This window comes from Bombina bombina, chromosome 6 (genome assembly GCF_027579735.1).
Source record: "Bombina bombina isolate aBomBom1 chromosome 6, aBomBom1.pri, whole genome shotgun sequence".
Classification (NCBI taxonomy): Eukaryota; Metazoa; Chordata; class Amphibia; order Anura; family Bombinatoridae; genus Bombina; species Bombina bombina.
In genome coordinates, this window is record NC_069504.1 from 1,058,619,556 (window position 1) to 1,058,642,096 (window position 22,541).

At 42.1% G+C, this 22,541-nt stretch overlaps 1 protein-coding gene across 2 annotated transcripts in view; it reads left to right on the forward strand.

Moving 5' to 3' along the window:
• The window catches only part of BCL2L13 (BCL2 like 13), a 313,718-nt gene that overhangs the window by 24,364 nt on the left and 266,813 nt on the right, over positions 1-22,541 (forward strand). For both annotated transcript variants that reach the window (XM_053718878.1, XM_053718879.1), the window contains exon 2: positions 1,565-1,717. In XM_053718878.1, coding sequence (XP_053574853.1) covers positions 1,597-1,717 — 121 coding nt within the window. In that variant the 5' untranslated portion in view covers positions 1,565-1,596. The remainder of the gene's footprint in view (positions 1-1,564; positions 1,718-22,541) is intronic.

Here is a 22,541-nt window from a genome sequence, read left to right on the forward strand (position 1 = left end):
GTTTGTTAGCAGCCAAAAATGGTTGCCAAACCCCGCCCACGGCTTTTAATTTAGTCCAGTTAGCTGTTTTCTTGTATGACAGTTTAGCAGGGCACATTTAATATTTTTCAGTTAGCTATTTCAAATTGCACAGTGCACAAACCAGCAAGTGCAAGTAAACTTTTTTTAAGAGTCTTGTAATAGTAAAACTTAACATACCAAAATATACAATATTTAAATGAAACTTTCATGTACTTTTTACAAGCTTATAGATGTGTCACCAGTTGCAGGATGCTTCTCTGGTATGTAATAAGTAATCAAAAGTATGCATTGAGTCTAGCTTGTCCCTTTAAAGAAACAGTAAAGCCAAAATGAAACTTTTATGGTTTAGATAGAACATGCAAATGTAACCTTTTGACGTGCATGGAACGTCCTAACTTACGGCTTTTTGATACCCTCCTCATTGAAAATACAAGAGACCCAACTGGGGGATGGGCCCAGCAACGTAGACGGTCCCCCAGGATCCAATCAGCACTGTTTTGAGTCACATGATCGCACTGATGAACATGTGACTTATTTCCATTTTTGTTTACGTTCTTCAACGATGGTCGCTGTCCTGAAGTGACTAAACAACTTTACAATTTACTTCCATCATCAAATTTGCTTTGTTCTTTTGGTATTTCTTGTTGAAAAGTAAGTCTAGGTAGGCTCATGTAATCTCAGGAGCATGCATGTATCTTTAGTACTCTATAGCAGCAGTAGTTGCAACAATTTATAACACTGCTACATACAGTGTTGCAAAACACTGCTGTCATAGAGTACTAAAGACTCATGGGTCTCAGCCCATATAAGCCTACCCAAGATACAAAGCAAATTTGATAATAGAAGTTAATTGGAAAGTTATCTGGAAGCATGCACTGGATTTTAATAAAGTTAAAAACTAAATTTTATTATGAGCACTGTCTATAGCAGTGTTTTTCAACCAGTGTGCCGTGACACACTAGTGTGCCGTGAGAGATCCTCAGGTGTGCCGCAGCAGACTGACAACAGTGCGGGGGTGTCCCTCTTTCAAATTTTGAAATATTAGTAGGTATGTGACAGGCTCATCAGGCATCATTTACAACCATGACATTGACATTCATTCACAGACAATCATTAGGATTTTTTGTGAATGAATGTCAATATGTCATTGTCATGTATAGTTTGTAGGAGGCATGGCAGCACAGTACAGTGTGTGTGTGTGTGTGTATATATATATATATATATATACTGTATTAGGCTACAATGTGTGATTTTGCAAAATTTTGGGATGGTGGTGTGCCGCAGGATTTTTTAATGAAAAAAAAAGCGTGCCACAGCAAAAAAAAGGTTGCAAATCACTGGTCTATAGTATTAAATCTAAAACGGTAAAAATATGCAACTTGCAATCATGATCTATTTTGACCAGTTGTCGTTTTATTTTACATCTGAAATTGGGGCTTTTTCCAATTATTTGCTGATACACTGTGCATATATTGTAATTACTTTAATATCCTACTTTTAGATCCCTATATTTATTTATTTTTTATTTGTATCTCCTTTTTAGGAGCTCCCATTTCTCTGACCAACGTAAAGCTAATGGCGTCTTCTGTCGCAGTGCCTGTTGGGTTCCACTATGAAACTAAATATGTGGTTCTCAGCTATTTAGGGTTCCCCTCGGAGGAAAGGCTGACTGTGGAGCTTCCTGTGTCAGGATCAGGTGAGCATGTGCAATAGTGCATGTTGACAATATGCCTTTAGGATTTCAGGTTACAAAAGACTTTGAGCAAATGCTAACCTTCTGTATGGACATGTAATATTTAGGATAAAGTATTTATTAGATGTAACACCAATCAGGCCTGCTCTGTATGGCTTGCAGACACAGTCTGTGCAGCCTATGCGCATATAAATGTTTTATGGATCAATATTTTTGGTATGTTTTTTTTTTTATCAAGTTAATTCAGGCACTGTGTTTTAAAGGAACTGGGAAACTACGCCACACAAAGAATAAAACTCTAGATATGCCAGAATAATATAATCCGCTAATGAGATGATGTGATCCTTTTGAAGATTATAAGTAAGCAGGCAATTTAGAAAGCAGTTAGTATTAATGTGCACTGCCGCTTTGGGAGTGGCATAAGCCTCTAATGTATATATGAAAAATTGAGAGTGCATAACAAGAAAAATACATGCTAGATTATGTTAAATACAGGAATGGAGTATTTTGCTTTACATTTTATTTATTGATTCTAGTGGCAGCAAAAACACAAAACAAATACAACTAAGAAAGTATGTATTTCCATCTTAATGGGAGGAAAGTCCACAGCTTTGGAGGAAAAACAAAAGATGCTTAACGCTCTGCTAATAGTACAGAACCAATACAATATTTTTGTGTATTCAAATTTACCATTTAATATTGTGATGCTACTAAATTTAAACATTTCGTTGCATTAATATCATTTGTGACATTCAGAATATACAAAAAATATATCATATAGCTACTTGTTTGTACATTAGCAGTTAATAATACTTTGATACAAAATTACTAATGTGATGCTAACATGAGATTTAAAGGGAAATAGACCGGAACGTATCAATATCATCTTTGTATCCATAGCACACATTAACTTACTATCCTTGGTGTAATAAGGGACATCTTAACTTGACTATATAGTTATCAACTATCATATGGTCACATTATAACAATGGTATCAATTTACTAGTTACTACTAACGCACAAGCAATTTTGTGCTAACCTGATACTGGGTTACTTTTCTCCAACATAGGTGTGTCCGGTCCACGGCGTCATCCTTACTTGTGGGATATTCTCTTCCCCAACAGGAAATGGCAAAGAGCCCAGCAAAGCTGGTCACATGATCCCTCCTAGGCTCCGCCTACCCCAGTCATTCTCTTTGCCGTTGTACAGGCAACATCTCCACGGAGATGGCTTAGAGTTTTTTAGTGTTTAACTGTAGTTTTTCATTATTCAATCAAGAGTTTGTTATTTTCAAATAGTGCTGGTACGTACTATTTACTCAGAAACAGAAAAGAGATGAAGAATTCTGTTTGTATGAGGAAAATGATTTTAGCAACCGTAACTAAAATCCATGGCTGTTCCACACAGGACTGTTGAGAGCATTAACTTCAGTTGGGGGAACAGTTTGCAGTCTTTGCTGCTTGAGGTATGACACATTCTAACAAGACGATGTAATGCTGGAAGCTGTCATTTTCCCTATGGGATCCGGTAAGCCATGTTTATTACGATTGTAAATAAGGGCTTCACAAGGGCTTATTTAGACTGTAGACATTTTTTGGGCTAAATCGATTGAATTAACACTTATTTAGCCTTGAGGAATCATTTATTCTGGGTATTTTGATATAATAATATCGGCAGGCACTGTTTTAGACACCTTATTCTTTAGGGGCTTTCCCAAAGCATAGGCAGAGTCTCATTTTCGCGCCGGTGTTGCGCACTTGTTTTTGAGAGGCATGGCATGCAGTCGCATGTGAGAGGAGCTCTGATACTTACAAAAGACTTCTGAAGGCATCATTTGGTATCGTATTCCCCTTGGGTTTGGTTGGGTCTCAGCAAAGCAGATACCAGGGACTGTAAAGGGGTTAAAGCTTAAAACGGCTCCGGTTCCGTTATTTTAAGGGTTAAAGCTTCCAAATTTGGTGTGCAATATTTTCAAGGCTTTAAGACACTGTGGTGAAAGTTTGGTGAATTTTGAACAATTCCTTCATGTTTTTTCGCAATTGCAGTAATAAAGTGTGTTCAGTTTAAAATTTAAAGTGACAGTAACGGTTTTATTTCAAAACGTTTTTTGTACTTTCTTATCAAGTTTATGCCTGTTTAACATGTCTGAACTACCAGATAGACTGTGTTCTGAATGTGGGGAAGCCAGAATTCCTATTCATTTAAATAAATGTGATTTATGTGATAATGACAATGATGCCCAAGATGATTCCTCAAGTGAGGGGAGTAAGCATGGTACTGCATCATTCCCTCCTTCGTCTACACGAGTCTTGCCCACTCAGGAGGCCCCTAGTACATCTAGCGCGCCAATACTCCTTACTATGCAACAATTAACGGCTGTAATGGATAATTCTGTCAAAAACATTTTAGCCAAAATGAACCCTGTTCAGCGTAAGCGTGGATGCTCTGTTTTAGTTACTGAAGAGCATGACGACGCTGATATTAATATCTCTGAAGGGCCCCTAACCCAATCTGAGGGGGCCAGGGAGGTTTTGTCTGAGGGAGAAATTACTGATTTAGGGAATATTTCTCAGCAGGCTGAATCTGATGTGATTACTTTTAAATTTAAATTGGAACATCTCCGCATTTTGCTTAAGGAGGTATTATCCACTCTGGATGATTGTGAAAATTTGGTCATCCCAGAGAAACTATGTAAAATGGACAAGTTCCTAGAGGTGCCAGGGCTCCCAGAAGCTTTTCCTATACCCAAGCGGGTGGCGGACATTGTTAATAAAGAATGGGAAAGGCCCGGTATTCCTTTCGTCCCTCCCCCCATATTTAAAAAATTGTTTCCTATGGTCGACCCCAGAAAGGACTTATGGCAGTCAGTCCCCAAGGTCGAGGGAGCGGTTTCTACTTTAAACAAACGCACCACTATTCCCATAGAGGATAGTTGTGCTTTCAAAGATCCTATGGATAAAAAATTAGAAGGTTTGCTTAAAAAGATGTTTGTTCAGCAGGGTTACCTTCTACAACCCATTTCATGCATTGTCCCTGTCACTACAGCCGCATATTTCTGGTTTGATGAACTGATTAAGGTGCTCGATAGTGACTCGCCTCCTTATGAGGAGATTATGGACAGAGTCAATGCTCTCAAATTGGCTAATTCTTTCACTCTAGACGCCTCTTTGCAATTGGCTAAGTTAGCGGCTAAGAATTCTGGGTTTGCTATTGTGGCGCGCAGAGCGCTTTGGTTGAAATCTTGGTCGGCTGATGCGTCTTCCAAGAACAAGCTACTAAACATTCCTTTCAAGGGGAAAACGCTGTTTGGTCCTGACTTGAAAGAGATTATCTCTGATATCACTGGGGGTAAGGGCCATGCCCTTCCTCAGGATCGGCCTTTCAAGGCAAAAAATAGACCTAATTTTCGTCCCTTTCGTAAAAACGGACCAGCCCAAGGTGCTACGTCCTCTAAGCAAGAAGGTAATACTTCTCAGGCCAAGCCAGCTTGGAGACCAATGCAAGGCTGGAACAAGGGAAAGCAGGCAAAGAAACCTGCCACTGCTACCAAGACAGCATGAAATATCGGCCCCCGATCCGGGACCGGATCTGGTGGGGGGCAGACTCTCTCTCTTCGCTCAGGCTTGGGCAAGAGATGTTCTGGATCCTTGGGCGCTAGAAATAGTCTCCCAGGGTTATCTTCTGGAATTCAAGGGACTTCCCCCAAGGGGAAGGTTCCACAGGTCTCAGTTGTCTTCAGACCACATAAAAAGACAGGCGTTCTTACTTTGCGTAGAAGACCTGTTAAAAATGGGAGTGATTCATCCTGTTCCATTGAGAGAACAAGGGATGGGGTTCTACTCCAATCTGTTCATAGTTCCCAAAAAAGAGGGAACATTCAGACCAATCCTAGATCTCAAGATCTTAAACAAATTTCTCAAGGTCCCATCTTTCAAGATGGAAACCATTCGAACTATCCTTCCTTCCATCCAGGAAGGTCAATTCATGACCACGGTGGATTTAAAGGATGCGTATCTACATATTCCTATCCACAAGGAACATCATCGGTTCCTAAGGTTTGCATTCCTGGACAAACATTACCAGTTCGTGGCGCTTCCTTTCGGATTAGCCACTGCTCCAAGGATTTTCACAAAGGTACTAGGGTCCCTTCTAGCTGTGCTAAGACCAAGGGGCATTGCAGTAGTACCTTACCTGGACGACATTCTGATTCAAGCGTCGTCCCTCCCTCGAGCAAAGGCTCACACGGACATCGTCCTGGCCTTTCTCAGATCGCACGGCTGGAAAGTGAACGTGGAAAAGAGTTCTCTATCCCCGTCAACAAGGGTTCCCTTCTTGGGAACAATTATAGACTCCTCAGAAATGAGGATTTTTCTAACAGAGGCCAGAAAGACAAAGCTCCTGGACTCTTGTCGAATACTTCATTCCGTTCCTCTTCCTTCCGTAGCTCAGTGCATGGAAGTGATCGGGTTGATGGTAGCGGCAATGGACATAGTTCCTTTTGCGCGCATTCATCTAAGACCGTTACAACTGTGCATGCTCAGTCAGTGGAATGGGGACTATACAGACTTGTCTCCAAAGATACAAGTAAATCAGAGGACCAGAGACTCACTCCGTTGGTGGCTGTCCCTGGACAACCTGTCACGAGGGATGACATTCCACAGACCAGAGTGGGTCATTGTCACGACGCCAGTCTGATGGGCTGGGGCGCGGTCTGGGGATCCCTGAAAGCTCAGGGTCTTTGGTCTCGGGAAGAATCTCTTCTACCGATAAATATTCTGGAACTGAGAGCGATATTCAATGCTCTCAAGGCTTGGCCTCAGCTAGCGAGGACCAAGTTCATACGGTTTCAATCAGACAACATGATGACTGTTGCGTACATCAACCATCAGGGGGGAACAAGGAGTTCCCTAGCGATGGAAGAAGTGACCAAGATCATTCTATGGGCGGAGTCTCACTCCTGCCACCTGTCTGCTATCCACATCCCGGGAGTGGAAAATTGGGAAGCGGATTTTCTGAGTCGTCAGACATTGCATCCGGGGGAGTGGGAACTCCATCCGGAAATCTTTGCCCAAGTCACTCAACTTTGGGGCATTCCAGACATGGATCTGATGGCCTCTCGTCAGAACTTCAAAGTTCCTTGCTACGGGTCCAGATCCAGGGATCCCAAGGCGGCTCTAGTGGATGCACTAGTAGCACCTTGGACCTTCAAACTAGCTTATGTGTTCCCGCCGTTTCCTCTCATCCCCAGGCTGGTAGCCAGGATCAATCAGGAGAGGGCGTCGGTGATCTTGATAGCTCCTGCGTGGCCACGCAGGACTTGGTATGCAGATCTGGTGAATATGTCATCGGCTCCACCTTGGAAGCTACCTTTGAGACGAGACCTTCTTGTTCAGGGTCCGTTCGAACATCCGAATCTGGTTTCACTCCAGCTGACTGCTTGGAGATTGAACGCTTGATTTTATCGAAGCGAGGTTTCTCAGATTCTGTTATCGATACTCTTGTTCAGGCCAGAAAGCCTGTAACTAGAAAGATTTACCATAAAATTTGGAAAAAATATATCTGTTGGTGTGAATCTAAAGGATTCCCTTGGGACAAGGTTAAGATTCCTAGGATTCTATCCTTCCTTCAAGAAGGATTGGAAAAAGGATTATCGGCAAGTTCCCTGAAGGGACAGATTTCTGCCTTGTCGGTGTTACTTCACAAAAAACTGGCAGCTGTGCCAGATGTTCAAGCCTTTGTTCAGGCTCTGGTTAGAATCAAGCCTGTTTACAAACCTTTGACTCCTCCTTGGAGTCTCAATTTAGTTCTTTCAGTTCTTCAGGGGGTTCCGTTTGAACCCTTACATTCCGTTGATATTAAGTTATTATCTTGGAAAGTTTTGTTTTTAGTTGCAATTTCTTCTGCTAGAAGAGTTTCAGAATTATCTGCTCTGCAGTGTTCTCCTCCTTATCTGGTGTTCCATGCAGATAAGGTGGTTTTACGTACTAAACCTGGTTTTCTTCCAAAAGTTGTTTCTAACAAAAACATTAACCAGGAGATTATCGTACCTTCTCTGTGTCCGAAACCAGTTTCAAAGAAGGAACGCTTGTTGCACAATTTGGATGTTGTTCGCGCTCTAAAATTCTATTTAGATGCTACAAAGGATTTTAGACAAACATCTTCCCTGTTTGTTGTTTATTCAGGTAAAAGGAGAGGTCAAAAAGCAACTTCTACCTCTCTCTCTTTTTGGATTAAAAGCATCATCAGATTGGCTTACGAGACTGCCGGACGGCAGCCTCCCGAAAGAATCACGGCTCATTCCACTAGGGCTGTGGCTTCCACATGGGCCTTCAAGAACGAGGCTTCTGTTGATCAGATATGTAGGGCAGCGACTTGGTCTTCACTGCACACTTTTACCAAATTTTACAAGTTTGATACTTTTGCTTCTTCTGAGGCTATTTTTGGGAGAAAGGTTTTGCAAGCCGTGGTGCCTTCCATTTAGGTGACCTGATTTGCTCCCTCCCTTCATCCGTGTCCTAAAGCTTTGGTATTGGTTCCCACAAGTAAGGATGACGCCGTGGACCGGACACACCTATGTTGGAGAAAACAGAATTTATGTTTACCTGATAAATTTCTTTCTCCAACGGTGTGTCCGGTCCACGGCCCGCCCTGGTTTTTTAATCAGGTCTGATAATTTATTTTCTTTAACTACAGTCACCACGGTACCATATGGTTTCTCCTATGCTATTATTCCTCCTTAACGTCGGTCGAATGACTGGGGTAGGCGGAGCCTAGGAGGGATCATGTGACCAGCTTTGCTGGGCTCTTTGCCATTTCCTGTTGGGGAAGAGAATATCCCACAAGTAAGGATGACGCCGTGGACCGGACACACCGTTGGAGAAAGAAATTTATCAGGTAAACATAAATTCTGTTTTATGTACATACTGAACATTTAAGCGGGGTTGCTTGCTATGTATAATTAAGTTAACACAAGAACTTCACAAACTATAATTGTGTGTTTACCATCACGTTCATACTGAACATTCAAGCAAACTCTGCTCCCTACACACAACCAGGCTAACAAAATGATCTGATAAATTATAATTAAGTATTGACTCATTGTTTGCCTAAGACTATTCTGATACCAATACTAACCTTATTATAGTGTTGCTTAGCAGTCAAATAGTAGCGCAAACATACTTTTGAGTATTACTACTTATAACTAAAAGATATCCATGCTATAAATAGTTGCACAAATTGACACAAGATCATTTACGCAAGATACCTGTTCACAGATTATCTCTATATTGACAACAATGTTTGATTTATAACTTATTATCAAGAGATTTTTATATTTAATTTCAACTACTTGGAATTAATAAGTTATATACTACTAAGTGGACTATTAATTGTAGTATCAACAATCACAGGATTATATACAATTGCACTAAATGGCTGTATAGATATCACAGAACTTAGTTCTGAACTCAGCCCCCACAAGACTATACTTACAAGTACACAAGACATATACACAGCCCAATTATTATAACAAGGGGTTAGCATATTAACCCAGTAGTTCCTTTAATGAGTACCTTACAATAATTTTGGTTGAACCGATTGCATTACCAGTATACTCACAGGTGGAGATTTTCTATGATTATCTGATATTGCATCTATACTTTAATCCGTCTGGTTATTTACAGACATGTGACATAACACAACTACTAGTTACCTAGGGTTTTTAAGTGTACCCAATTTTTTATTTATACTATTAAAGTTTGAAAAAAAATTTAATGTGTCATTTTTTTTTTTTACACACATCACGCCACACATAATTTAGTTCACACACGAGGATATGAGTGCTATCTAAGTGTACCCTTTTTTTTACAACCTTCCTTGGTTGTATATGCAGGAAAGTCCACAGCTTCATTTATTACTTGTGGGTATTAAGAATCTGGCCACCAGGAGGAGGCAAAGACACCCCAGTCAAAGGCTTAAATACCTTCCCCACTCCCCTCATCCCCCCAGTCATTCTTTGCCTTTCGTCACAGGAGGTTAGCAGAGAAGTGTTGGAAGATTCGGAGTAGTCTCTTATGGAGGGTAGTACTCTTCGAAATGGGACTGGAGTTTTAAGTAGTCCTGTCAGCCTCTCAGTGAGAGCATGGGTGAATGTTAGAGTCCGGAGTCTTTCTGCGAAACCATCCCGACTCAGTTTAACGGCTCCATTAGCAATCAGCGTTGAAGCGTTGACAAGTTTCGCTGCCTGCTTTTCCTCTCTCAAGTCCATGTCAGGAACAATGCTACTACCCTGTGTGTGTGTGTATGTATATATATATATATATATATATGTATGTATATATATATATATATATATATATATATATATAATTTGATAATGCAAGAAGACAGGGTCACAGTGTGGCTCCTTTTATCTTTATAGAATCTAGGGTAATACCCTCGGACGGGGGCTGTTGAACAGGGGGAATGTTATGCATAATATTGTTTGTTTTTTTCTACTGCATTTGTATGAGATGAGGCTCTGTCAGTGTGGAATTGAGGCAGGCTTTTTTGGCACGTCCTCTCGAGTGCAGGGGCGGTCCTGCATGGCACTCCATGTGACCGAGTGTGGCCTCCTCTTTCTCGACCTGCATTCGAAGGAGACGAAAGCTGTTTCTTGTAGTCCGGGTCATAGGAGGTGGTGAGTGCCCCGGCAATTGGGATATAAAGGTGCTATTTATTTTGATGAAGTCCGTAATAAAAGTGCAAGCTATGGAGGACTGATATGTTAGAGGATACTCCCTCTTTATCCCAAACCCATTAACTGTGTACATTGTGAGGAGGTTCCAGTCGAACCGCCTACGCAACTCTGTTCCACATGCTTTGACAATATTGCTATTTCCAAAAAGAATAAGGTATTTAGTACAACTGAGCCGTCCACCTCTGAGGGCTTCCTGCCCTGCGAGGTGCGTTCCCTGCAATCATCTCCGATTACATAAGCAGTTCCCGAGGGCCCTACCAATCCTCCTGCGGGAGGGGTCCTTTGGCCTCCAGACTTTGCCGATCAATTACAGACGGCGGTTTCTGCAGCCATTAATGCGATGCCTCGCCCTGCTAAGCGCAAGCGGAAGGTACGACACTGCTATCCGTCTCAGGGGTCTTAGACTTAGCTGGATGTCTCTGACAGATTATCTGCTGAGGAGGACAACTCCGACTTATCGGAGGATGTTGTTTCTGGGTCGGTATCGGCTATGTCTAGGCCTCTGTCCGCAGAGGATCCAGTCTACAGATTTAAATATTTTGGAACTTCAGGCGATATTCAACGCTCTGAGGGCTTTGCCCCTTCTGGGGTCGTCCCTATTCATCAGATTCCAGTCAGACAACATTACCTTGGTGGCTTACATAAACCAGGGGGGGACGAGAAGCTCCCTAGCCATGAGGGAAGTATCTTGAATTCCTGATTAGGAGGTGACTCACAATTGTTCGCTCTCAGGTGTGGACAACTGGGAAGCGGATTTTCTGAGCAGACAGACGTTTCATCCAGGGGTATGGTCCCTCCATCCCAAGTTGTTCGCAGAAATCTGCAGCAGATGAGGGATGCCGGAGATAGATCTCATGGCGTCCAGACTCAATTGCAAGCTACCCAGATACGGGTCGCGATCCAGGGATCCCCAGGCGGAAGTGATAGATGTCTTGGCGGTACATTGGGACTTCAATCTAATTTACATATTTCCACCGTTACCTCTTCTACCTTGGGTTGTGGCCTGCATCAAGCAGGAGCAAGCTTTAGCTAATCTGATTGCTCCGTCGTGGCCACGGAGGATGTGGTTTGCGGATCTGGTGCCGATGTCGTCATCTCTGCCGTGGAAGTTACCTTGTTGCAGGGATCTGCTGGTTCAAGGTCCCTTTCTACATCAAAATCTAGATTCTGAGGTTGACTGCGTGGAAATTGAACTACTAGTCTTAGCCAATAGAGGATTTTCGGAAAAATTGATTGACACTCTCGTTAAGGTCAGGAAGCCGGTCACTCGTCGCATCTACCACAAGGTGTGGAGGACCTACTTGTCCTGGTGTGAGGAACGAGGATATCCCTGGCATAAGGTCAGGGTATCCGGGATTTTGGCCTTTCTCCAGGACGGTCTTGATAAGGGTCTTGCCGCCAGTTCCCTAAGGGGACAGATCTCTGCTTTATCTGTACTGTTGCATAAGAAGCTTGCGGAGCTTCCTGACATTCAGTCCTTTGTTCAGGCTCTGGTTAGGATCAGGCCTGTCTTCAGGAATCCGGCTCCTCCTTGAAGCTTAAACTTGATTCTTAAGGCCTTGCAGAGGACTCCGTTTGAGCCTATGCACGCACTTGACATTAAGGTGCTTTCATGGAAAGTCCTATTATTACTGGCTATTGTATCGGCGCGCAGAGTCTCTGAGTTGATGGCCTTGCAATGTGAGCCTCCCTACTTGGTTTTAATTGCAGATAAGGCTGTTCTTTACACTGGATTGGGATTCCTTCCCAAGGTGCTGTTGAGTCGTAACATCAAGCAGGAAATAGTAGTAGTTCCTTCTTTGTGTCCTAACCCTTCTTCTTCTTCAAAGGAGAGGTTACTTCATAATCTGGACGTGGTACGGGTGTTGACGTCTTATCTTCAGGCCACGAAGGAGTTCAGACAGACTTCTTGCTTATTTGTTGTCTATTCAGGGAAGCGCAGGGGACAAAGGGCCTGTGTCACTTCTCTATCTTTTCGGTTGAGGAGTATGATCTGTCTGGCATATGAGACAGCGGGACACAAGCCTCCTTAGAGGATTACGGCTCATTCGACTAGAGCTGTGGCCTCTTCTTGTGCCTTTAAGAATGAGGCTTCTATGGAGCAGATTTGTAAGACGGCCTCTTGGTCTTCCTTACATACTTTTGAAATATGTTATAAATTTGATGTTTTTGCTTCGGCGGATGCAGCTTTTGGGAAAAAGGTTCTGCAGGCTGTGGTGCCCTCAGTATAGGGTCCGCCTCCTTTTACTCTCCCATTTTTTTAATTCAGTTTCCTCTAGAGCTTGGGTATTTGTTCCCACAAGTAATGAATAAAGCTGTGGACTCTCCTCCCATTAAGATGGAAAACATAAATTATGCTTACCTGATAATTTCATTTCCATCTGTGGGAGGAGAGTCCTCTGCACCCGCCCGTTTATACCCTGATATTTCTCCTACTGTTCCTTGTTCCCTCGGCAGAATGCACTGTGCGCAAGGCTACAAAGTATCCAAGGCACTGTGCGCAAGGCTACAAAGTATCCAAGGCACTGTGCGCAAGGCTACAAAGTATCCAAGGCACTGTGCGCAAGGCTACAAAGTATCCAAGGCACTGTGCGCAAGGCTACAAAGTATCCAAGGCACTGTGCGCAAGGCTACAAAGTATCCAAGGCACTGTGCGCAAGGCTACAAAGTATCCAGTCAGAGGGCAACTCCCTTTGGTGCTGCACTGATCAGATACTTTCTCCCTCCCTAGTATAGTTTGTTTTGGTATTAAAGGGACACTGAACCCAAATTTTTCTTTCGTGATTCAGATAGAGCATGACATTTTAAGCAACTTTTTAATTTACTCCTATTATCAAATTTTCTTCATTCTCTTGGTGTCTTTATTTGAAATGCAAGAATGTAAGTTTAGATGCCGGCCCATTTTTGGTGAACAACCTGGGTTGTCCTTGCTGATTGGTGGATAAATTCATCCACCTATAAAAGTGTTTTCCAGAGTTCTGAACCAAAAAAAGCTTAGATGCCTTCTTTTTCAAATAAAGATAGGAGTAAATTAGAAAGTTGCTTAAAATTGCATACTCTATCTGAATCACGAAATAAAAATTTGGGTTCAGTGTCCCTTTAAGGGACATGAAACCCAAAAATGTATGGATATTGTAGAGGGGAGACACTTTGAACAGATGAACGATGATTCAATTTTCTGCAACATTGTCCAATTGCATGTTAAACCAGCATGTTTCAGGTAGAGCATACGATTTTAAACAACTTTCCAATTTACTTTTTTTTTTTTAAATTTGCTTTGTTCTCTTGGTATCCTTTGTTGAAAAGAATACCTAGATGGGCTCAGGAGCTGGGAGCTTGTTGCTGGCTGCACATATATACCTTATCATTAGCTTACAGATGTTCATCTACTTCCTAGTAGTGCATTGCTTCTCCTTCATAAAGATTACCAAGAAATTTGATAACAGAAGTAAATTAAGTTGTTAAAAATGGTATGCTGTATCTGAATCATGAAGGAAACAATTTGGGTTTTGTGTCCCTTTAATTTCAGTGATTTTTAAAACTTCAGTAAATAATATCCTTAGGTTTATTTATTTAAACACATGATATAGTCACATAAACGTTAGCTAGACTTCTGTCCTGTTTGTGCTGTGAATAAGCCTTTGATCTCCGGAATTATTAGCACATCGTTTATTTCATTGTGGAACTCATCAGTGTGAGGCAGCAACCTACACCATTTTATTTGCTTTGAAATGTTAATGTTCCTGTTGGAGGTACAGCGTGGGTTAAATATGCGGATCACCTCATGCCAGCATTATTAGGTGATGTATAAAGAGAGGAAGAAATTATCTTAGCAAGACATGTACGATGTGAGAAGAAGTTTTTATAGAAGATGTTATTTCAAAAGCCAACATGTTATTGTTGCCATTTTGCAAGAATACAATTTTTATTTGTCCAACGCCCCAACAACTCTTCTAAAGGGCCATTGTAGTTGAAAAATGACGTTTAATTTGTTAGATCATGTCATTTCAAGACTAGTGTCCCTGCACCCTATGTGTTTAACCTCCGAAAAAAGATTAAACACACAGTACAGCTCGAACCAACAGAACTCTACTAGACCCAGAACAGAAACTGCTGCTGATCCAATCACATGACCCAGCTGTGTAACTAGTGCTGCTGATTGGCTCAGCTGTACTTCTTTAATGTGTTTATCAAAGAGGTGTAGGGTCGCTAGTGTTAAAAGTACATGCTCTAATGAATTAAAAATATTTACTGTGAATTAAGAACCTTTAAAAAGAAAATGAAAACTTAAAATATCATATTTTTGTTATCTCAGTTTTAATTCTCAGTGACAGCATCAGCTCTTGAAGCCACTAGAATACAATCCATGTTTAAAGGGACACTAAACCCACATTGTTTTTTCATTATTCAGATAGAAAGTTGATTAAAATTGCATGCTCTAACTTACTCCTATTATCACTTGTTCTTCGTTCTCTTGCTATCTTTATTTGAAAAAGCAGGAATCTTAGTTAAGGAGTCGGCCCATTTTTTGATTCAGCACCTGGCTTGTGCTTGCTGAATGGTGGCTATATCTACCCACCAATCAGCAAGCGCTATCCATGGTGCTGAACCAAAAATGGGCTGGCTCCTTAGCTTAGATTCCTGCTTTTTCAAATAAAGATAGCAAGAGAACGAAGAACAAGTGATAATAGGAATAAATTAGAAAGTTGCTTAAAATTGCATGCTCTATCTGAATCATGAAAGAAAAAATTTGGGTTTAGTATCCCTTTAACGTGTACGGCGCTGATCGTTAAGGGGTTAAGATCGGTACATAATGGGCCATCAAATTGTTCTGCGGGAGTTACCTGTAAACCGTGTATTGTGTTTACCGTATCTCTGTGGATTCTTACTATTCCTACATAATTTATTTACAGTAAACAATAGCTTGATGCTTGACCAATCCCTAGAGCCACTGCTGCAAAAATTTTACTTTTATCTTCAAAGATTTTTATTTTTTATTGTCATTTATTATTAATGTTATTATTTTATATGTATTTATATGCAGATGCTTTATTGCCTGTCATGTTTATAGCTAAAGGAAGACTAGTGCAAGATTACATATTATTATTATTATTATTATTATTACTGTTTTCTCTTGTTAAGTGTATCCAGTCCACGTATCATTCATTACTTGTGGGATATTCTCCTTTCCAACAGGAAGTTGCAAGAGGATCACCCACAGCAGAGCTGCTATATAGCTCCTCCCCTCACTGCCATATCCAGTCATTCTCTTGCAACTCTCAACAAAGATGGACGTAGTAAGAGGAGAGTGGTGTATTATAGTAAGTTTGTTATTTTTAAATGGTACCGGAGTGTACTGTTTCATCTCAGGCAGCATTAGAAGAAGAATCTGCCTGTGATTTCTATGATCTTAGCAGAAGTAACTAAGATCCACTGCCGTTCTCACATATTCTGAGGAGTGAGGTAACTTCAGAGGAGGAATGGCGTGCAGGTTTTCCTGCAATAAGGTATGTGCAGTTAACATATTTCTAGGGATGGAATTTGCTAGAAAAATGCTGCTGATACCGGATTAATGTAAGTTAAGCCTTAAATGCAGTGATAGCGACTGGTATCAGGCTTATTAACAGAGATACATACTCTTTTATAAAAGTGTAATATAAAACGTTTGCTGGCATGTTAATCGTTTTTATATATGTTTGGTGACAAAACTTATTGGGGCCTAGTTTTTTTCCACATGGCTGGCTTGATTTTTGCCTAGAAACAGTTTCCTGAAGCTTTCCACTGTTGCAGTATGAGTGGGAAGGGCCTATTTTAGTGCTTTTCTGTGCAGATAAAAATACTGACAGAGACATTCAGCTTCCCTCTGCATGATACAGGACATCTCTGAAGGGCTCAAAAGGCTTCAAAGTCGTGTTTGAGGAGGGTAACAATCACAGTAGACTGTGGCAGTTGTTGTGACTGTGTTTAAAAAACGTTTTTGTCATTTATCATTCTGTTTTTGTTATTAAGGGGTTAATCATCCATTTGCAAGTGGGTGCAATGCTCTGCTGACTTGTTACATACACTGTAAAAATTTTGTTAGTGTAACTGCCTTTTTTCACAGTTATTTCAAATTTTGTCAAAATTTGTTTCTCTTAAAGGCACAGTAACGTTTTTTATATTGCTTGTTAACTTGCTTTAAAGTGTTTTCCAAGCTTGCTAGTCTCATTGCTAGTCTGTACAAACATGTCTGAAACAGAGGAAACTTGTTCATTATGTTTAAAAGCCATGGTGGAGCCCCATAGGAGAATGTGTACTAAATGTATTGATTTCACCTTAAACAGTAAAGATCAGTCTTTATCTATAAAAGAATTGTCACCAGAGGGGTCTGTCGAGGGGGAAGTTATGCCGACTAACTCTCCCCACGTGTCGGACCCTTCGCCTCCCGCTCAAGGGACGCACGCTAATATGGCGCCAAGTACATCAGGGACGCCCATAGCGATTACTTTGCAGGACATGGCTGCAATCATGAATAATACCCTGTCAGAGGTATTATCCAGATTGCCTGAATTGAGAGGCAAGCGAGATAGCTCTGGGGTTAGACGAGATACAGAGCGCGTAGATGCTGTAAGAGCCATGTCTGATACTGCGTCACAATATGCAGAACCTGAGGACGGAGAGCTTCAGTCTGTGGGTGACGTCTCTGAATCGGGGAGACCTGATTCAGAGATTTCTAATTTTAAATTTAAGCTTGAGAACCTCCGTGTATTGCTTGGGGAGGTATTAGCTGCTCTGAATGACTGTGACACAATTGCAGTGCCAGAGAAATTGTGTAGGCTGGATAAATACTATGCAGTGCCGGTGAGTACTGATGTTTTTCCAATACCTAAAAGGCTTACAGAAATTATTAGTAAGGAGTGGGATAGGCCCAGTGTGCCCTTTTCCCCACCTCCTATATTTAGAAAAATGTTTCCAATAGATGCCACTACACAGGACTTATGGCAGACTGTCCCTAAGGTGGAGGGAGCAGTTTCTACTTTAGCAAAGCGTACCACTATCCCGGTTGAGGACAGTTGTGCTTTTTCAGATCCAATGGATAAAAAATTAGAGGGTTACCTTAAGAAAATGTTTATTCAACAAGGTTTTATTTTACAGCCCCTTGCATGCATTGCGCCTGTCACTGCTGCGGCGGCATTCTGGTTTGAGGCCCTGGAAGAGGCCATCCATACAGCTCCATTGACTGAAATTGTTGACAAGCTTAGAACTCTTGAGCTAGCTAACTAACTCATTTGTTTCTGATGCCATTGTTCATTTGACTAAACTAACGGCTAAGAATTCCGAATTCGCCATCCAAGCGCGTAGGGCGCTATGGCTCAAATCCTGGTCAGCTGATGTGACTTCAAAGTCTAAATTACTCAACATTCCTTTCAAGGGGCAGACCTTATTCGGGCCTGGTTTGAAAGAAATTATTGCTGACATTACTGGAGGTAAGGGTCATACCCTTCCTCAGGACAGGGCCAAATCAAAGGCCAAACAGTCTAATTTTCGTGCCTTTCGAAATTTCAAGGCAGGTGCAGCATCAACTTCCTCTGCTTCAAAACAAGAGGGAACTTTTTCTCAATCCAAGCAGGTCTGGAAACCTAACCAGTCCTGGAACAAGGGCAAGCAGGCCAGAAAGCCTGGGTGGAAAGTGAACGAAGAAAAGAGTTCTCTATCTCCTCTCACGAGGGTTTCCTTCCTAGGGACTCTAATAGATAATGTAGAAATGAAAATTTACCTGACGGAGGCCAGGTTATCAAAACTTCTAAATGCTTGCCGTGTTCTTCACTCCATTCCGCGCCCCACGGTGGCTCAGTGCATGGAAGTAATCGGCTTAATGGTAGCGGCGATGGACATAGTGCCATTCGCGCGCCTGCATCTCAGACCGCTGCAATTATGCATGCTCAGTCAGTGGAATGGGGATTACACAGATTTGTCCCCTCTACTAAATCTGGATCAGGAAACCAGAAATTCTCTTCTCTGGTTGTTATCTCGGGCCCATCTGTCCAAGGGTATGACCTTTCGCAGCCCAGATTGGACAATTGTAACAACAGATGCCAGCCTTCTAGGTTGGGGTGCAGTCTGGAACTCCCTGAAGGCTCACGGTTCATGGACTCAGGAGGAGAAACTTCTCCCAATAAATATTCTGGAGTTAAGAGCAATATTCAATGCTCTTCTGGCTTGGCCTCAGCTAGCAACACTGAGGTTCATCAGATTTCAGTCGGACAACATCACGACTGGCTTACATCAACCATCAAGGGGGAACCAGGAGTTCCCTAGCGATGTCAGAAGTCTGCAAGATAATTCGCAGGGCTGAGACTCACTCTTGCCACCTGTCAGCGATCCATATCCCAGGTGTAGAGAACTGGGAGGCGGATTTTCTAAGTCATCAGACTTTTCATCCGGGGGAATGGGAACTCCATCTGGAGGTGTTTGCTCAATTGGTTCTCCGTTGGGGCAAACCAGAATTGGATCTCATGGCGTCTCGCCAGAACGCCAAGCTTCCTTGTTACGGATCCAGGTCCAGGGACCCAGAAGCGGCACTGATAGATGCTCTAGCAGCGCCTTGGTTCTTCAACCTGGCTTATGTGTTTCCACCGTTTCCTCTGCTCCCTCGTCTGATTGCCAAAATCAAACAGGAAAGAGCATTGGTGATATTGATAGCGCCTGCGGGGCCACGCAGGACCTGGTATGCAGACCTAGTGGGCATGTCATCCTTTCCACCATGGACTCTGCCTCTGAGACAAGACCTTCTAATACAAGGTCCTTTCAATCATCCGAATCTACTTTCTCTGAGACTGACTGCATGGAGATTGAACGCTTGATCCTATCAAAGCGTGGCTTCTCCGAGTCAGTAATTGATACCTTAATACAGGCACGAAAGCCTGTCACCAGGAAAATTTACCACAAGATATGGCGTAAATATCTTCATTGGTGTGAATCCTAGAATTACTCATGGAGTAGGGTTAGGATTCCTAGGATATTGTCCTTCCTCCAAGAGGGTTTGGACAAAGGATTATCAGCTAGTTCTTTAAAGGGACAGATTTCTGCTCTGTCTATTCTTTTACACAAGCGTCTGGCAGAAGTTCCAGACGTTCAGGCATTTTGTCAGGCTTTAGTTAGAATTAAGCCTGTTTTTAAACCTGTTGCTCCTCCATGGAGCTTAAACTTGGTTCTTAAAGTTCTTCAAGGGGTTCCGTTTGAACCCCTTCATTCTATTGATATCAAACTTCTTTCATGGAAAGTTCTTTTTCTGATGGCTATTTCCTCGGCTCGAAGAGTCTCAGAGTTATCTGCCTTACATTGTGATTCTCCTTATCTGATCTTTCATTCAGATAAAGTTGTTCTGCGTACAAAACCTGGGTTTTTACCTAAGGTGGTTTCTAACAAGAATATCAATCAAGAGATTGTTGTTCCATCATTATGTCCTAATCCTTCTTCAAAGAAGGAACGTCTTTTGCATAATCTAGACGTAGTCCGTGCCTTGAAGTTTTACTTACAGGCTACTAAAGATTTTCGCCAAACATCTAACCTGTTTGTTGTTTACTCTGGACAGAGGAGAGGTCAGAAGGCCTCGGCAACCTCTCTTTCTTTTTGGCTTCGGAGTATAATCCGTTTAGCCTATGAAACTGCTGGACAGCAGCCTCCTGAAAGGATTACAGCTCATTCTACTAGAGCTGTGGCTTCCACCTGGGCCTTTAAAAATGAGGCCTCTGTTGAACAGATTTGCAAGGCTGCAACTTGGTCTTCCCTTCATACTTTTTCCAAATTTTACAGATTTGATACTTTTGCTTCTTCGGAGGCTGTTTTTGGGAGAAAGGTTCTACAGGCAGTGGTTCCTTCCGTTTTTTTTTTTTTTTTTTTTTTAAAAAAAGCTTTATTGAATGAACTTGCATTACAGAACACATTCTACATTTTTCAGAATCTACAGCTTCCAGCATGACACCCAATCAGTGTCGGAACTTAAGATCTTATACAATTGCTAGTAGTTCTGTATCTTAAACTTTGTTTGTTCATTGGCAATAAAAGATTAACTAGTATAACAAACAATTAAACATCAATTTCTATTTCACGCTTATCAATTTTCTTCGGTGGACCCAGCATGCATGACTGATTTTGCTTTTAATACTACAAACCCCTGCTCCTTGGTTCATAAAGCAGAGGTTATGTTAAGGCACTGCTGGCCCATTCCATAATAGTTCCCAATCAAGGGAAAGGAAAGGGAGAAATGAGAAGAGAGAGAGTGAGGGGGATAGGGGAAAAAGAGAATTTTTTTTTTTTTTATATATATATGACTGATTCAAGGCTTTGCATCCCAGAGATGCAGGGTTCAGATGTGATAAGCACCTTTTATAGAGATTTGCCCTCCCAAAGCAATAGCATATATACATGAGTTGTGAGTTTGCCTATATTGAGGTAGTGATATCTCTCCAGGCGGAGCAAGTCCCCAACTCCAGTCTTCCAGTCACCCAAGCTTGGTACCTGTAGTGATTTCCAATATTTTGGGATTAATCCCTTTGCGCTGTTCAACATTAGGGAAAACAATCTTTGTTTGGCTTCCTCTGCAATTTTAGGGAGTTTATGGAATAGCAAATAGTGTGGGTCGGGTGGTATAAGGATAGTTAAAACTCTGCTACATTCTCTGAGCACTGCCTCCCAAAAGGGTTGTATCACAGGGCAAGTCCACCAAATGTACAGTATGGTACCTTCCTCACCACAGCCCCTCCAGCACTCCCCCCCCCCCCCCCAGTATGTGGATAGATTTTTTTTTTAGCCTCTGAGGGGTGAGATACCACCTACTCAGAAACTTGTAGTGCATTTCTTGGAGGCGTGCTGATACAGATGTCCTTTTTGCTTTTTTGAATATTTTTAACCATGATTTCGTGTCAATCTCGGTGCCCAACTCTCTATGCCACGCATCAACATAGGAGGGTAATGTGCTCTCCTTTCGGACCAGCAGCAGCCTGTATAGACATGATATCAAATGTCTCGGAGCCCTATCCGTGGTGCATAGCACCTCAAACGTTGTCTTCTGTCTGGTGAACAGCTCTTTGTCTTTGACATTATCATAATAATGATGCAATTGTGCTACCCGAAACCAGGATGAGAACAGCCACTCATCCCACTCGGCAAGGTCCTCTTGTGTCTTAAGTTTTCCTTGAGTAATCGAGGAAGATATGGCCGTCTGAGCCAAGGTATAAGAAGACCCTGTGGAGTACTGCTTATTGGCAATGCCATTGTCTGGATTTTCGCGAACAGGGGTAACAGGTGCATTCCTAGTCTAGATGCTATTATCCGCCCTGATTAGATCGTCCCAAGTATGGAACACGTCCATCAACAACGGATATCGTTGAATTTGTTTGGGGCGCTTAGCTGCTGTCACCCAGGCAAGCGAGCCAACATTACCTCTGCGTAAGATGTTACCGTCAAGTCCTATCCAGGCCTTGTCTTTGGAGTTATGACACCACTCCACCAAGCGCTGAAGATCAATAGCTTTACGATACGTAAAAAGTTGAGGGACCCCAAGCCCTCCCCTATCTCTAGGAAGATACAAAGTCTTCCTGCTCACTCGCGGTCTGATCCCGTTCCAGATATAAGTTTCAATTGCTGATTGTATCTGATGAACAAGGTGCGAAGCCGATGAGAGGGGTATCGTCTGCATGACATATAATACCCTCGGAAGAATATTCATTTTAATGACGTGTATACGCCCCAACCAGGAAATTGTTTTATTTTTCCATACGTTCAGGTCTCTTATGACAGCATCTCTAATGCTCTTATAGTTGATGTCCACAATTTCACCCACCGTCGGAGCAAGTGCAATACCGAGGTATTTCAATTGGTCCTTAGCTATCTGAAGTGGGCATTGTGTGCGTATCACGTCCATGACACTCTGAGGCTCGGTAATGTTAAGAATCTCAGACTTAGTTGGGTTGAGCAAGAAGTCAGATACCCTGCCATATCTTTCAAATTCGACCAGGGAGGCCCGGAGGGAAGAGACAGTGTTGGTCAATGTAAGCAGGACATCGTCCGCATACATTGCCAATTTATGTTCGTCCTCTCCAACTCTAA